This window comes from Anomaloglossus baeobatrachus, chromosome 3 (assembly GCF_048569485.1).
Source record: "Anomaloglossus baeobatrachus isolate aAnoBae1 chromosome 3, aAnoBae1.hap1, whole genome shotgun sequence".
Taxonomy (NCBI): domain Eukaryota; kingdom Metazoa; phylum Chordata; class Amphibia; order Anura; family Aromobatidae; genus Anomaloglossus; species Anomaloglossus baeobatrachus.
In genome coordinates, this window is record NC_134355.1 from 417,229,144 (window position 1) to 417,247,773 (window position 18,630).

Genomic DNA, 18,630 nt, shown 5'->3' on the forward strand with positions numbered 1-18,630 from the left:
TCTGTAGACATTGTACATTGACAGTGAGGTGCCAATCAGAGGAGGGAGCATGTCGGACTGCCGTGCAATGATAAGGTCCTGGTGCTTAAGCAAACATTCCAGGAAAATAACAGATCTGACCTTGACAAGAGACATGTTTTTGAATTCTATGTATTACCTATTTTAGCTTGCTGTCTTCAGATTACATTGCAAAAACCTGTTTCCCTTCAAGATTCCCTTTAAACAAAGCTCCCATAAGATACATGATAGGGTTTATACCTTTAAAGGGATTATGTTAGAAGGATAAACTTTACTGAGCTGCCTGGGTATGCGGGTTATAGAAAGTTGAATAAATGAATACCTTGTTATCTGTGATATGATGTCTTATTTCAGAGAAAGCCACATTTTTGTTAATATGTAACTGAGCTGATAAAATTCATAGGCGGGACATATAACTCCCTGGGAGTCTGTTTCAAGAGCTTATTTTAACTGAAAGGTGGCATTACCAGTATGAATCCTATAAAGACTGACAGTCTGCTCTCATTATTTACTGATAACATCTACTTTCATCCAATATATGCTTTGGAAGCAGATTCCCAGGGAGATCTATGTCCGGCCTATATATCTTAACAGCTAATTTACATATTAAGAAAATCATGGATTTCTCTGGAAAAATACATTGGATCTCAGATATCAAGATATAACTTTATAAAACTTCCTATGACTTTTATGCCCAAATAAACAACTTAAGAGGGTCAATGCTACTGACAAATTCCCTTTATAGGGAACCTGTCATGTAAGAAAAGGTTATTGACCTAGCTATATGGAGTTAATCTGTAGGTAAATAGAGTTCTAAAGCTGCACAATACCTCTACTAAGAGGAAATTAACTTTATTCCTCCTGGCAGTTTGGGTTTTTAGCCATACGAGTGGGCCAGGGCAGCTTCAGTCACCACTCAGTATATATTGACTGGTGGCTGTAATCGCACCCCAAGCAGAGACTAATAGCTGACTCAGCATCTCATTAATACAGAGCAAGCTCTCATTCTGTCCTGAGGGCATGGATATAGTATTGAGTAAAAAATAATTCTGCATTGTTTTTTGTATTTTTTTAAGGCCATTAACCCCTTTATGACCTAGGATGTAATGGTACTTCCTAAATCATGAAGGGGTGATCACTACTAGCTGCTGCAGTAAGCGGTGGTGATCCCTGCACATGTCTGCTGACTTGAACAGTAGACATGTGTGCCTCACAGGTGCAGGTGGATCCATGATCCAGCCACACCTGTTAAACCCTTAAATCGTGCTGTCAAAATGTGATAGCGCAATTTAAAGCGCCGTAGCAGGGAATGTGCCTTTCCACACCACCATCGGAGACCCTGTGACGTGACCATGGTAGCACACAGGATGACTCGAGCACACGTGATGACTCAGGATGTTTCAGGCTTCCGCCCTTGATCACTGGATGATCATCCAGTGATCAAGAGCGGAAGCCTGAAACATGTTTGGATATTTTTACTTGCTATAACATGGATTTTAAATCACATCAATAAAAGGTCATTTTATTCATCAAGATCCGGATTTTCCTTTTTCCTTTTGGTGTATTACCATGGGCCAGCGGTTTGAAGGGGTCCTTTCCGGATTGATATATGCCATTGGTATTTCATGTATTCAGTATCATGGTGAGCATACAAATGTTTTTCTCTTTTCTAATCAGTTTTACTATATAGTGGACACGATGAATAAAATACTTCCAAAATAATTCTGCAATCACAATTTTTTTTGCAATTTTTCCGCACTTGGAATTTTTTTGTTATTTTCCAGTACACCAATATGGTAAAACTTATGTTTTCAGTTAAAAGTATAACTCATCTTGCAAAAAACAAGCCTTCATATGGCAAGATTGATGGCAAAATAAAAAAGATATGGCTCTCGGAAGAAGAGCAAAAAAAACCCAAAAAAACGAAAAATGGAAAATTGCCTGCTGGTGACTGGGTTAATGGTACATTTAAAGTAATCTGTTAACTTTATTCTACATTTTGTTATAACTGCAGGGGTACAGTATACAGATGTAGCACATGTTAAGCAATCCTGTTGCAACATTATCATAGTGTGCTTACACCATTTGCATGGTGTAAACACAATTATATTTTCAATTTGTTTAATTAATAAAACTGTTAACTGATTCATTGTTAATTGAAAAATAAATATAAATTTTAGTTTTGGATAAGTGGATATAATTTTTTTTATGTTAATTTTACTTTGTCACATCCTATGAGGGAATTTAGAGTTGTGATCAATTGATCACAATCATAAGATTTCAAAAATGTAGTCTTTTGTATTATTACTGTCCCTGGTAGGCAGTTTATAAGGCCTTATGGCTAATGGAAAACCTAATAGTTGTTGGAAGGCCCTCATTTGGCATTGCAAATTGTGACACTATCACATCACAAGGACCTGATAGATTTACAGTATTTGAGGGATAAATGGCTGTATGAGCAAATTCTACGATCCTAGACGTTTCAGCGGGAGCATCACTGTCGGTCACAGCTGGGCTTCTACCACTGTTTTCATGGGCACATCTTTTGCACCTTTGTAACCATTCTAGCATAAATGTAACTAAAGTAACTGAACCTAAAGGCCACTTTACACGCTATGATTTATCTGACGATATGTCGTCGGGGTCACGGTTTTCGTGACGCACTTCCGTCATCGTTAGCAACGTCATTGCGTGTGACACCTACGTGTGACTCCGAACGATCACAAATAGGGTGGAAAATCATTGATCGTTGACATGTCGTTCAGTTTCAAAATACTGTTAGTCGTTTGGAACGCAGCAGACATATTGCTACGTTTGACACCCTGCCAACGACGAACAACATCCACATGACCGCCTTGGGCAAACAATATATTGCTGAACGATGTAGCGTTGTTTGTTAGATGTGTACATGTGACCGCTACAAAACGACCTATGAGTGATCTCGGCAAATCATAACAACGATCTGGGCGTGTCACATCGCTAACGAGATGACTAGCGATATTGTTTTGTGTAAAGCAGCCTTAAAGCCAGGCAATCCAGTACATTAAAGCATATTGTCTCTGCTAGAAGTATTTCCCCATGTGTAATAATCACATGCCATTTTTATTTTATTGTTTTTGTAGGTGCTCACATTCAATTTGATAATTTTTCAACTGAAGCAAACCATGACATTCTTGAAATCCAAAATGGACCGTCTCACCCAGGTTCTCAAATTGGGCAATTTAGTGGTAACGAACTTCCTATACCTTTGCTGAGCACAACACATGAAGTTCTCATTCACTTTTTTAGTGATCACTCTGAGAATCGCCAAGGATTTAAGCTTGTTTATCAAGGTAAGTTACTTAAAAATACCCATTCAAGTATTCTGCATGATATTAAAAGGGACTTTCAACATTTATATTTGTTGTAGAAGTGGTGGTAACCTTTGGGACCTTCAGTTATTTTAAGAAGAGTAGTTGCATGACTACATGACTAAAATGGCTTCTATTGTAGATAATACGGTATGTTCAGGAAAAAATCAAATCTGGGAGCTTTACTTATCAGACATGTATGGTATACTCAGTTATTATTAGCACTAGAGATTTATTATGACTGGGGAATTAAAAATACTTAAAGAAAACCTCAACCTTGGCAATGAAAAGTGACAATGTATTTGCCATGTGTAGTTATTCTACTTGGTGCTCTCCACTTTTCTCCTGCTTTACCGTTCACTGAGATTGTTATTCTGGATCACCTGCATCTGAGATGGCTACTGCAATGACATAATTGTTAAATCTGAACCACAACTCTCCTGCTTATCCTGTGCAGTTGTGGTGTGATTCAGAGTTATTACTGTTTCCTATGTAACTCCACCAGCCACCCTAGATGGCGTAAGACCAAAAAGTTGTACTCTGACAAAGAGGCAGAAAAAGATAAAAGGAGAAAGAACAGTAGGGTGACTATAAAAGAAAAATGTATAGTGATTTATCAGTTCCAACGCAGAGGGTTGTAACCTGTGCAGGAGTCTGACAACAGAGGTCTGAAGTGGGTTAAAATAATATATACTGTATGAGTGGGGTGACATTGGTAATGATAATTGTTACGGGGGGACCGGCAGATTAGGACCAGGTGTATATATCCCAATCGCCAGTCGGGGCCCACCGTGCTCCAGATGGTAATGAAGCTGCTGGCACCCTGTGGGTTAGGCGGAGACTATAGAGCTGGATGGCTCTGAGATAACTCAAGGAACCGGTCACGTGTGTAGGGACACGTCAGACCGGATGACAACCCAGTTAGCGTTTCGGTGGAACGGACGCTACTCTGACCACGTGTGTAACAACACGTCAGGCCGGATGGTAACCTGTTAGCGTTGACCGAGAAGACCGCTGCGGCAGCGCCCTGTCGGCCACATGTGTAAGACACGTCAGGCCGAGCGGTCCTCCGATTAGCGTTTCTGGCCACCACTCGACTGGCCACGTGTGTAAAGGACACGTCAGACCAGGTAGTCACACCAGTAACATTTGACTGGGAAGCCGAGGAGGATAATAGGGTTCACACACCCAATCCAGGAACACCCTGTTAACTTCACAGGGGTTCTGGGGTGCGCTGTCCGTGCACGTAGAGGGCACAACCGGACAGGTGGCGCAGCAGGTACACTGTCCGTGTGAGTAGAGGGCACTCTCGGACAGGTGACGCAACAGGTATTTTGTCCGTGTGCGTAGGAGGCTCAACTGAACAGGTAACGCAGCAGCCGCAGCCCAGTTAACACCACTGAACTGCTCTAGCACAACAGGAACGGTAGCAAGGAAGCACGGTGCCTGACCCTCATGTGCTGAGCCACGAATCTTGGCATGACAGGCCCCGTTCGCCTAGTCCTACCTACCGCGTCCAACAAGGCTTATGGCACCAAGAACTCTAAATGAAGACTGCGCACCTCCATGTTGTCTCCAGCCCCTTTTATAACCTGGGTCCGCCCCAAACCCAGGGTGGAACCACCAAGGTCCAATAGCAGAGTGCTATGTCATCAGTGATGTCACATGCGACCTATCTGGAACTGCCACGTCATTGATGACCTCATGGCAGCCACGCCCCAAACACTTCACCAGTCATCGTCTGACGACCAATGGTGAGGTGCCAGATCATAGGGGTGGGCCTCTGCGAGCCAATCCGGAGTTGCCACGTCATCAGGACACCTGACACCCTCTGCCCTATCAGGGCCTGCCACCTCATGGACATGCTCAGTGAGGTCCTTACCAAACCTAGTCTCTGATGCACTAAGTGCCTGAGCATGCTCAGTAGCCTGAGCAACAGGCTCAGAAAGCATACTATCAGTTTGAGCATGCTCAGTAGGCACATCCCAGAACTTAGACACAGCACGAAGTCCAAGTACCTGTGCAAAGAGGCTGTTAGGGTTAATTGTGGGAGCATGCTCAGTAGCCTGAACTGAGGACTTAGTCTCAGAAATAACACAATCAGGCTGAGCATGCTCACTAGGCAAAACACCGGGCTTAGACTCTGGCTGGAAGAACGGCAGCAGGCACCTGGGCGCAACAGGAACCACAGCAGAATGCTTGCGGCTATGGCGGCGCCGGTTCATAACAATAATACCCTTTTGGCCCCTTTCACACGTCCGTGTCTCTGGTACGTGCTAGGTCCGTTCTCGTATGTACCGGAGACACGGGCACACGTATACCCATTAAAATCAATGGGTATATGTGCACGCACATGTTCTGCCAGTGGCCCGTGCCTCTGTGTGGAGCAGACGTGTGCCGTGTGCTCCACACGGATGCATGTCAGTGTTTCTCCGGCAGCACGGTCCCGAACACGTACCACACGGAAGTAGTGTGGATGCGGGTGCACGTGACTCACACCGGAGAAACACATGTGGAATTGTAAAAAAATAAAACAACACATACTCACCTCCACGAGTCCTGCAGTCTCTGCCGCGGCTGTCACCTGCATCCGTCCCCCAGTGATTTTGAACAACGCGTCTTCTTCACTGGGGGCCGGAAGCAGCGTCAGCGGGGCGTGGCCTGTACCAGACACTGTCATTCTACCCCACAGACCGCGCCGGATGAGGCAGGTAGGCGGGGCTTTCCATTCTCCGTGTGTTATTACGTATAACACATGGTGAACAGGAATGTGCCACAAACGCGGCACATGGGGAGCAAACCACCCCTTTAACATGTACATGAAAAAATGGATCGTTTTTTTCACGGATGTGTGAAGGGGGCCTTAGAAGTAGGCATTTACTGGAAGATGGAAAATACAGTGGCATGGAAAAGTTTTGCCACTCCTGGTCAAAATAACTCTTACTGTGAACAGTTTGACAAGTTAAAGATTAAATTATCTCTAAAAGTCATTAAGTTAAAAATGACACATTTCCTTTGTATTTTAGTCAAAAAATTATAAATATTTTCATTTTTTACATTTTTAAATTAACAAAATAGTAAAATGGACTGATGGAAAAGTTTGGGCACCCAGCATGGTTAGTACCTAGTATCACCCCCTTTAGCAAGTGTCACAACTTGTACACGCTTTTTGTGGCCAGTCAAAAGTCATTCAAATCTTGTTTGAAGAATTTTCATCTATTCTTCCTTCGAAAATTCTTCCAGTTAAGTGAAATTCCTTATTCATCTTGCATGCACTGCTCTTTTGAGGTCTAGCCACAGATTTTCAAATCAGGGAACTGTGAGGGCCATTGTAAAATCTTCAGCTTGCGCCTTTTGAGGTAGTGTATTGCGTATTTTGACATGTGTTTAGGATCATTATCCATTTGGAGATGCCATTCCCTTTTCAACTTAAGCTTTTTCTTACAGGTAGTGTTATATTTCCATCAAGAATTTGTTGAAATTTCATTTAATCTATTTTTCCCTCTACTCATGAAATGATCTTCGTGTCATTGGCTGCAACACAATCCCAAAGCATAATTGATCCACCATCATGCTTAATGGTTGGCAAAATATTATTTTCCTGCAATTCTGTGCCCTTTTTTCTCCACACATACATTTCAATATTGTGCCCATAGAATTTTATTTTAATCTCATCGGTCGACAGGACATGTTTCCAAAATGCATCAAGCTTGTTTAGATGTTCTTTTGCTCACCTCTGATGCTGAATTTTATGGTGAGGATGCAGGAGAGGTTTTCATCTGGTAACTCTTTAATGAAGGCCATATTTGTACAGGTGTCTCTGAACAGTAGAACAATGTACCACAACTCCAAAGTCTGCTAAATCTTCTTGTAGGTCTTTCGTATTCAACCGGAAGGTTCTGATTTGGCTCTCTAGTAATCCTAAAAGCAGCTTTCACACAAATTTTGCTTGGTCTTCCATACTTTATCTTAACTCTCTCTGTTCCAGTAACTGACATTTCTTAATTACATTTTGAACTGAGGAAAGGGCAACTTGAAAAGACTTTGTCACATTCTTATATCCTTCTCCTAATTTGTGAGCCACCACCATTTTCATTTTCAGAGTGCTCGGCAGCTGCTTAGAAAAACCCATAGCTGCTTTATTTTGGCACAAGTTTAGAGGTGGCTAGGTTTTTATAAAGCTGTAAATTTGCATCACCCGACTTTTTCTAACAATATTAGTGAAAAAGTCATATCCCTAACAAGCTAATAAAGGTCTGAAACCTTGGTCAAAATTATCTGAGCACACAAATCTCAAAGCGTTCCCAAACTTTCTGTAGCCCATTTTTCTTTTTGTAACTTTTAAAATGTAAAAAATGAAATATTTTTATTTAATAAAATAAAATTAAATGACACCTTTAACTTTATGCCTTTTAGAGATCATTTAATCTTCAACTTGCTTAACCGTTAACAATAACAGTAATTTTGACCAGCGGTGCCCAAACATTTGTATGCCACTGTATTGTATTAGGGTGCTCACACAGAATAATTGAAAAAGTAGAACATAGAGTGACTAAACTTGGGAAAAAGTAGGAGACAAGTGCAAAAGATGGCCAAGCTGTGACTCAGGCTGTGAAGTAGAACACTATATGATGGATCTGATAATACTTGTTAGTGAATCAGATTGAAAGGTTTGAACTAGAAATAGTTTATCTTTGCAAGGAATGGCTACAAAAAGTACTAAAGTGAGATACAATAGCTCTTTAACCCCTTCATTGCCTTTGACATACTGGTACATACAAAGTCGTGTCCCTGTCTTTGATGCTTTCTCACGCAGTGAGCCCGCATATTTCCTTGCACATGTTGGCTGATCTAATGAGCTGACATGTGCCTCTAACAGGTGAGGGTTAATTGTTGGCCCCATTGTCATGACAGCCGGGGGCAAGCTGATGACCCCTATATATGTCATGACGTACTTCCTGCGAACGCCGGCTTAACAGTAGCGTTCATAGGAAGACATAGTGCTGTACAGAATGGTGCTGATGGACTGCTCTGTACAGCACAAGCAATTAGAAGATTGTACCTTCAAGATCACTAAGGGGACTACAGAAAACAATAAAAAGTTTAAAAAGTTTTAATAAATGTGAAAAGAAGAACATAAATATTGAAATCACCTTTTTTGCCCCATGAAAAATTAAACAATTTTAAAAATACACATTTTATTGTTCACAGCAACATTTAAATTAAATGCAATAAGAGGTGAATAAAACACCACATCTACACCGACATGGTATAATTAAAAATGTCAGCTCAGCACACTAAAAATAGGTCCTTCCACAGACCCCAATTACTAAAAAAAGAGCTCAATTCTTTTTTGCTAAATTTCTGGGGATTTTTTCATAACTTAAAAAAAACTATATCTGTTTGGTATCTACAAACTCATATTGACATGGGAAATCCTACTTCCAGTTCAGTTTTACGATATAGTGAACATGGTAAATAAAAAAAAAAAAATAAAAAGCAATTGTGCAATTGCACTTTTGTTTTCAATTTCACCACACATGGATTTTTCCCCCATTTTCCAGTACAATATGTGACAACATGAATGGTGTCATTCAAAAGTACAACTCAGCCAACAAAACACAAGCTCTAGTAGAGCTATATGGAAAGAAAAATAAAAAAAAATGTATGGCTCTTGGATGAAAGGAAGCACAAGAAAACAAAAAAACCACCAGGTGGTGAAGGGATTAAACTGATTTTGCAATATCGAGTACATTATCCAGACACATCCTAACTTGAGTCGGAATATAATGCAGGTATCTGCACAACTAGTATGTGCAGCCACTGTGTGCAGAAAAGCAATAAAGGTATTGTACTTCTAAATTAAGATAGTATTGCATATGGTTCATTTTAAGGTTCAATTGGGGCACATGAGGAAGAACCCCACTGATTAGAGTTGAGTGGATGGTTCGAAATTTTTGTTTTCAAGCTTTGCACAATTTTCACCAAAAATTTGATTTTCAGCAAATAAATTTTCTTTGAAATGCATTAATGCAAAGCCTCTTATTGCCCGGAAAATACATGTATACTACCTCTGAGGTCTCCTAAGACTGTATTAACCAATTTTAGCTGTTTTATGCACACACAGACTTATTAATGCCATAATGACATCCTATCTGGCTAAGGAAAGATTGGTAGTATCAAACAGCCTATTTAAAAACATACTGAGGCAAATGACATTTTAATCTAATTAAATTGTAAAGACAGTCCAGAAATTATTCCTTCTTGGGAAATGATGCCTTCCTTGTTTGTTTGTTTTTTTTACATACACAGGCAGTTCAAATGAAAGAAACTGAATTTTTCACACAGGGTAGTATATAAGTGATTCCTTATTGAGGAGTGTCAAAACAAGAAAGCAATAGCTTTTTCACGCATTGTCTAAAAATTAATCCTTTTGTGGGTGACTAAATGGTTTTAAACTGGATTTTCCCTCTAGCAAGGAGAATAGGGAACGGGAGAAAACGCGGTGCTAATCTAAGGGTATTAATTGTATATGAAAAGCAGAACAAATATAGGATTGCACTCACCAAATAGTAGGTGCAAATTTGCACATAGAGTCACCATCAATGAGCAATATGATCCCAGTCCGGTATTCTGCTGACACTGTGAGCTGTGGATGAGTTCCTCCCTTGCAACTTTCACCAAGAGGAAATAAAGGTATAATTAACGCTGCACTCCCAGCGATGACCATGGACTCCATATAGACTAATTATGATTATTTTATTAGTAATAAAGGCCATACAATTTCTGCCCTTAGAGGGCCTTCATAAGGTACAAAAAAGATAAATTGAATATTTATGGCATGATACATGAACTGTTACATGCTTCACAGTTACAGTATATAGACTGAGGAGCTTTGCTAAGGGTCGGAGACAGTGGAGATAATTGAAAACTCCCATAACCTAAACCCCCGCTGAGAGAACCTAGCAAAGAGCAGAAAAAAGAACAAATTTTTATTATAAGAAATTTTCCTTTAAACTAAAAGAAGATTGTCTTTGTGAAATATACCTATACATTTATAAAAATAGCGAAAGGGATAAAACAAATATAAGCAAGTTTGAGAATTTTTTTAAAAGTATATATGTATATATATATACAGTGCCTACAAGTAGTATTCAACCCCCTGCAGATTTAGCAGGTTTACACATTTGGAATTAACTTGGCATTGTGACATCTGGACTGTAGATCAGCCTGGAAGTGTGAAATGCACTGCAGCAAAAAAGAATGTTATTTCTTTTTTTTTTTTTTTTTTTTTTTTTAAATTGTGAAAAGTTTATTCAGAGGGTCATTTATTATTCAACCCCTCAAACCATCAGAATTCTGTTTGGTTCCCCTAAAGTATTAAGAAGTATTTCAGGCACAAAGAACAATGAGCTTCACATGTTTGGATTAATTATCTCTTGTTCCAGCCTTTTCTGACTAATTAAGACCCTCCCCAAACTTGTGTACAGCACTCATACATGGTCAACATGGGAAAGACAAAGGAGCATTCCAAGGCCATCAGAGACAAGATCGTGGAGGGTCACAAGGCTGGCAAGGGGTACAAAACCCTTTCCAAGGAGTTGGGCCTACCTGTCTCCACTGTTGGGAGCATCATCTGGAAGTGGAAGGCTTATGGAACTACTGTTAGCCTTCCACGGCCTGGACAGCCTTTGAAAGTTTCCTCCCGTGCCGAGGCCAGGCTTGTCCGAAGAGTCAAGGCTAACCCAAGGACAACAAGGAAGGAGCTCCGGGAAGATCTCATGGCAGTGGGGACATTGGTTTCAGTCAATACCATAAGTAACGTACTCCACCGCAATGGTCTCCGTTCCAGACGAGCCCGTAAGGTACCTTTACTTTCAAAGCGTCATGTCAAGGCTTGTCTACAGTTTGTTCATGATCACTTGGAGGACTCTGAGAAAGACTGATTCAAGGTTCTCTGGTCTGATGAGACCAAGATCGAGATCTTTGGTGCCAACCACACACGTGATGTTTGGAGACTGGATGGCACTGCATACGACCCCAAGAATACCATCCCTACAGTCAAGCATAGTGGTGGCAGCATCATGATGTGGGGCTGTTTCTCAGCCAAGGGGCCTGGCCATCTGGTCCGTATCCATGGGAAGATGGATAGCACGGCCTACCTGGAGATTTTGGCCAAGAACCTCCGCTCCTCCATCAAGGATCTTAAGATGGGTCGTCATTTCATCTTCCAACAAGACAACGACCGAAAGCACACAGCCAAGAAAACCAAGGCCTGGTTCAAGAGGGAAAAAATCAAGGTGTTGCAGTGGCCTAGTCAGTCTCCTGACCTTAACCCAATTGAAAACTTGTGGAAGGAGCTCAAGATTAAAGTCCACATGAGACACCCAAAGAACCTAGATAACTTGGAGAAGATCTGCATGGAGGAGTGGGCCAAGATAACTCCAGAGACCTGTGCCGGCCTGATCAGGTCTTATAAAAGACGATTATTAGCTGTAATAGCAAATAAGGGTTAATCCACAAAATTTTAAACCTAGGGGTTGAATAATAATTGACCGACACTTTTATGTTGAAAATTTATTAAAATTTAACTGAGCAACATAACTTGTTGGTTTGTAAGATTTATGCATCTGTTAATAAATCCTGCTCTTGTTTGAAGTTTGCAGGCTCTAACTTATTTGCATCTTATCAAACCTGCTAAATCTGCAGGGGGTTGAATACTACTTGTAGGCACTGTATATATATATATATATATATATATATATATATATATATATATATATATATATGTATATATATATATAAAATGTGTATAAAAACGAATATAAATAAGTAAAAAATAGAAATAGAACACTTTCAATGGAAATCAATTTTCTCATATATGCATTTCCGAGTCTAATACTTTCGATTTCTGAAGAGATCAATTCCTCTGAACCTGTTTAGTTCTCAAAACGTTTCCCCCACAGAATCATCATCATAGACGTTATCATCTCTGATTCGGATGGTCGTTGTTTCTGGCACTGCTTGGCCGGAAAACATCTTTAATAATACTCTGATTGGCTAAACTAGACCTTGCGAGGTTATAGCAACAGTACAAGATTGGGTAAACCTGTCGGCTGAGACTACAGCAGTGTGTAAAGTGATGAGGGCAATTTTATTTTTCCAGGCCATCACTGATCTATTCATAAATTATTACATTTTGGAAACTTGAAAATTTGAGGAATTTTGTCTCAAATTGGAATCTTCACAAATCGATATTTTAATTTCTACTACTGATCATGTTGTGAAGGCATATCCTAGAGATATGGCATTACTAGAGAAAATAAGAATACCTCTATAAAAAAGGGTAGATTACCTTCATCAAGTACTAGCTATTGAATTCTGATTATTGATGATTAGCAGCTGAAAAGTGAAAGTAATAGTAGGTGCTAACTCTTTTACAACGCCATGTCTCCAGTACATTTGGTGTCAGTTTTCACACTTACCAGAGACATGTTCACTTGCATACTAATTAAAATCAATAGAGATCTTTACATCTCTGTGTTTTCACATGGACTTGTGTCCCTGTGAACAACTGCATGTCTGAGTGATTCTCATGGAGACAAGTCAGTTTGTTTTCAGCTGCATGGGGCAAATATGGATATCACACGGATGACATTCATGTGACATGTACTGGGAAAAATAAGATGATACTGAAATCAATGGATTTTTAAGTGTAAAAGATTGACAAAGCTAGAAAAATGATAGAGGTAGAGAGATAGATAGCTTCCACAATTATTTAGCAGAATTAAGAATTTTGAATAAAAATTATGTGGTGTCCCCCAATTTTCATAACCTGCAACAGCAGGTACAGCAGTGGCTGTGGGCTGCAACCCTCAGCTGTCTCCTGACAGGCACTACCTTGCCTGGTTTTGTAAAATAGAGGGGATCCCAAGCTGAATTTTTAAATTAATTGAATAAATCATTTCAAAACCAGCCAAGGGACAGCAGACAACTGGGAACTCATATTATTAGGGTGGGGAGAGCCAAGGTTATTTGGCCCTTCCCAGCCTAAAAATAGCAGCCCGAAGTAGCGCATTCATTAGATATGCCAATTCTGTCTCTACCTGGCTCTTTCTATTGCCTTAGTGTGATGAAAAGTGGGTAACATATGTGGTTGATGCTAACTGTGAATTGACATCTGACATTAAGCCCTAGTATTAGTAATGGATGTGTGTCTAACAGACACCCTCATGGATGTGCCATGGATGTGCAACTTTGGGGGCGACTTCAGCCTGCTATTATAAAGCTGATGAGGGCCCAGTAACCATGGTCCTTTCCACCCTGAGAATACAAGACCCCAGCTTTACCTTGGAGGTTTTTTTCAATTATTTATTTAATTTTAAATAAATAATTTTAAACAACACTGTGGCATGACCTTTGTTTTGGATTACCAACCACACAGTCCCATGGGCACACGGACGGCATAAGGATGACACATGGAAAACACACATGGACACATGGATGGCCATAGAGATGTCCAAAATGGACACATGTATTTTTACACAGATATGTGAAGGAGGCCCTAAAGTTGTAGGTTTTTAGGAAAACATAAGACTAGAATGTCTACTATAGGTATAGGAAACAGGAGCTACTTCTATACAAATTTGTAGAGCCTCGTATATTTAGATTGCTTTCACAGTGACATTTGGAGCAGTATGAAAAGTTGTTCTCTTCTATGCACATCAAATTACATTTTGTAACCTTTCACATGCAATAAAGAATTCAGCTTCCTCCAAAGGCACAATATTTATGCATGCCTCTGTGATTTTTTTTTTACAAATGCAGTTTGAACAGTTAGCAGATAACAGGCAGCATATTTCTAATGACTCAAACTACTGAGACTAGAAATGCATTTTTCATAATTCTATAATTGGATGGGAACAAGGAAGGGTTAATATTATAATTAGTGCCTTAATAATCTACTCCTAATCACTTGGCTATTATATTATTTATTTAACATTTTATTTCACATATTCAACACTTTGTTTTTATACATTCTTTTAAATAAGTAAATGGATGTAATTATGTGTTTTCACTTTTCACCCTTATTCTTGACAATTTAATCAGCTGTTATAATATCATTTTGCCATCTCTAGAAATAATCTATTTAATTCATATGGGAAGGACAAGACATTTTGTGCTTCAGCAATAGCTGAAAACATGCTGTTTTATGATGCCTCTTGATTTTATAGTTTATGCTTCACGAATTTATGTGGCTGCTTTGAGGATATTTCTATTTTACTCATTTTTATATAGCTAACTTTACTAATCATGGTCAACAGTGATGCATTATAAATAGTTATCTTTAAAATGTACATTTGATTTACCAGCTGCCATAATTTGTGAAGATCATATGATGATATACTGTAGTTTGTCATAACTATTCAGAGGATGAAATGTATTTGACATTTTTTAATAAGTTATAGCAAAAGCATTCATGGTCATCTTGCTATCAGAGTTCCCCTGTAGATTTTCAATATATTTACCGTATTTTTCATTTTATAAGATGCGCCAGATTATAAGACGCACCCCAAATTTAGAGATAAAAAAGGTAAAAAAAAAATGGGGTCCGTCTTATACTCCAGTGTTGCCTTAAAAAAGGGGGGGCAGTGGTGGTGGAGCAGGGTCACAGGAGGCAGAAGCTGTGCTGGCAGCGGTGGCAGGTTGTGCTGGTAGCGGCAGCGGGTCAGTGCTGGCGGTGGAAGGTCAGTGCTGGTGGTGGTGATGGGTCAGTGCTGGTGGTGATGGTAGGTCAGTGCTGTCAACGGAGGTGGTGGGTCAGTGCTGGCAATGGCGGCGGTAAGTGCTGGCAGCGGAAGCTGCTTTGGTTGTGGAAGATTCCAGATGCTGTCGGTGGTCCGGGCTTCAAAGAAATGGTGCCCGGAGCGCTGCGTGCACAGATGAAGCTCTCATCCATGAGCACCATCATTTGAAACCCGGACCGTTGACAGACCATCTAGGATACCCACCGCACATCCAATGCTGCCAACACAGCCACCGCAGTCTTCATAGCCAGCCGGCCGCCGGCACGGAGAGGCAGCCGGCCACTGGCAAAGAGAGAGGCAGCCGCCCGCATGCACCGACAGGCACCTGGCTGCACAGACAGACAGGCACCCAGCTGCCCACACAGAGAGCTGCACAGACAGCCCCCTTCCAAGTCTCCACTTCTTGGTAAGCTATATTCAGATTTTAAGATGCACCCCTCATTTTCCTCCCAAATTTTTGGGAAGAAAAGTGCATTTTATATTTCAAAATTTATCAGTCTATTTTTTATTTAACTTTTTTCTTCAATGAAAAACAATGTAGATTGAAAATGACTATTTTTGATAAAAAATTGTATTTTTTATTAATCTCTTCATGACCATTGATGTGCTGTCCTACTTTTTTGGGTGCTACGCACCCTTGGATTTATCAGGACATCCTAGCAATTGCAGGGGCACAAGGCGCTGTGTGCCTGTGATCGCCATGGGGGACTTGGCTTATCTGAAAGCCAAGTAAAAAGTTCAACCTGAAAAAAATCTGGCACCACTCACATGCATACAATCAGTGATGGAAAGACATCCCCACAGACTCTTCAGGACTACAGGTGCTAAACTCCAGGCAGTAGTAAAGTTCAAATTCCATAAAGATGAAAAATAGGAGTAGCACTTACCGTCCTTGTGAATAAAAAGTTCTTTCTTTATTTATAAACTCATTTTAAAAGCATGAATACAGGGAGTAGTAGTAAAAAAACAGATGACTGCCGTTTCATGTGTCTGAACACACTTCAACAGGTCCCTCCTGTTGAAGTGTATTCAGACACACAAAATGGTCATTTTTGCTATTGGCATATTTTATGCAATTCACCATGTGATATAAGTTATTATTCAGCTGTATTTTTCAGGTCAGTGTGATTACAGCAATGTTACATTTATAAAGCTTTTTTTTTAAAAAAAATCAAAGTATGCATCCAAAGCTCATCTGCTGGTCTACACAGGTTAATAAATAACAGGTGATAAAGACGTAATCGGAGATTGTTTAGTGTCGCCAGTCAGCTAGTGTAAACTTGCCTTTACTACTAACATATAAAAAATATTATTTACTTTAAAAGCAGTTTATTCTTCGCTATAAACTAAAAATCTTGGCTGTTTACTGCTGCCGTTAATAGATTTCATCCATATATTGCTACATAAAGGTGCAATTTAAGCAAATCAGAGCTGTACACACCTATATACTGATTGGACCTCCGAATTGTGGCAGCAAGCAGCCGAGACATTGTTTCCAAGAGAAGTAAATTTAATACAATCTCCAGCCGCTCTGTTTCATTTATGTCTTCAATATTGCTTTTACTCTTATTAATTCCCTGCCTTGTAAACACTTTGGTTTCTAAAATTGTATGCGCCTACCACTTTAATTTATTTTATCTGTTGACTTTTTTCAGCTTATGAATTGCAAAATTGTCCAGATCCTCATCCATTTAAGAATGGCTACATCATTAATTCAGATTATAGCGTGGGACAATCAATAACTTTTGAATGTTATCCAGGATATGTTCTGATAGGACACGCTGTTCTCACTTGCCAGCATGGTATTAATAGAAATTGGAACTATCCTTTTCCAAGATGTGAAGGTAAGTGCATTATCCTAAGAGCTTGTTTGCCAATTACTTTGTTTTTAGGCATCTTAGGGAGCAGCGTTGAAGGCTATATTTTGAAAAGTAGAAATTAATTAATACTGGGTCAAAAAGTATTGAGTGCTGACTTTGTAACTCAGGCATATAAAGTGAATTGTATTGCCAGTATTGTTTTGAAGTGCTTTGTTCCATGTGTATAAGTAGCATAGCATTCTTAATAAGCAGTTATTTATTGTGGAGGAGATTAACATTACAACTTGCACCTTCTCTCTCTGGAGACAACTAAATATGATACCATAAATAGGGCTATTTGCCGCGTGATTCATTAGCCCTAATGTTTCATTATTGCGGAAGTATTCAGCAGTTTCTCATAGTGCAATGATCGTGTCTGCATTTTATGCTTCACAAAACCGTTGTTGCTAAGGTTAATAATCTGAAGAAAAAGTAGTCAATAACTTTGTAATCATGAAAAAAAAGCCCACAATGATGCTGATTTTATAGCGCTCGGCTTAAATGAAGTGTAACACACTGTACCTTCATTTAAACAAAACTAATGACTACATTAATTATTTGCAAAGTGGAGCACAAGCAGTTTTATCAGGGAGGTAGAGCAGACTTACCTTTTGCTTTTTACTTTGATTCCTCCTCTTTAGATAGTTAATTGGAAGAACAATTTTTGTGATGTTTAGAAAACCGTATTAAGTTTTATAAAATAATTTCTGTCCCTGTAATGATGAATTCATTAACTAACGACAATAATTGCTAACACTATTACAAATATTCTTCTACTAGTAACTTTGAAGTGAAATTCCAGCTGATGGCTGCAAAATTCGACTCTGAATAAAAAAATAAGTCGCCTTGCACCTTTTTGCTAGTTGTGGCCACAATACATTGTAATTAGGGATGAGCAAAGTGCTCTTTACTCGGTGAGCGTAACAAGCAGTTTGATGTTCGGGTGCCCAGTAAGCATTTGTTGAGTGCAATGGAAGTCAATGGGGAACTCAAGCACTTTTCTGGAAGATTTTCCATTGACTTCCATTATACTCTGTAAATTTGCATCAAAATGCTCATTCAGCTTACAGAGCACCTGAGCACCGAGCAGTTATCTCATCGCTAATCATAATGGTAGCACACCTCAGTAATAGAGATGAGCGATTCCGTTGAGGCTTGGTTCACCAGCAGCAAACAAGCCTGGCTCAACAGGCATGAGCTTGACCTGAACTCTGGATCAAGTCACTGATGGGCAGTTTGATTCTCCGCCCACATACAGCCAGCCATAAGCAGAATACTTCCAGGGGAGGATGGGCAGGCTTTTTCAAATTTGTTTTTTTTTGCACACTACATCCGAGCACGCTGTAGTTACCCCAGTGTGCACCGTTCAAAAACTGCAAACGGCTTGCACTGGGCTGAGCACAGAACATACCTGAACACAGCATTGCTCACATGAGTTTTGTTCGCACATACAGTATCCGATCCTCAAATCTGAACCTTGATTTTTAAATTTGGTGTTTGGTTCAAAAACCGAACCTCAGATTCGCTCATCTCTACTCAGTAAGGCTTTATTTAAGGTAATAGTTTGGTCACACAACTACTTCCTCTCAATCCAAG

At 39.8% G+C, this 18,630-nt stretch overlaps 1 protein-coding gene across 2 annotated transcripts in view; it reads left to right on the forward strand.

The window, feature by feature from the left end:
* Positions 1–18,630, forward strand: part of CSMD1 (CUB and Sushi multiple domains 1) — a 2,926,925-nt gene that overhangs the window by 2,536,722 nt on the left and 371,573 nt on the right. For both annotated transcript variants that reach the window (XM_075340315.1, XM_075340314.1), the window contains exons 41-42: positions 3,141–3,350; positions 16,831–17,019. In XM_075340315.1, coding sequence (XP_075196430.1) covers positions 3,141–3,350; positions 16,831–17,019 — 399 coding nt within the window. The remainder of the gene's footprint in view (positions 1–3,140; positions 3,351–16,830; positions 17,020–18,630) is intronic.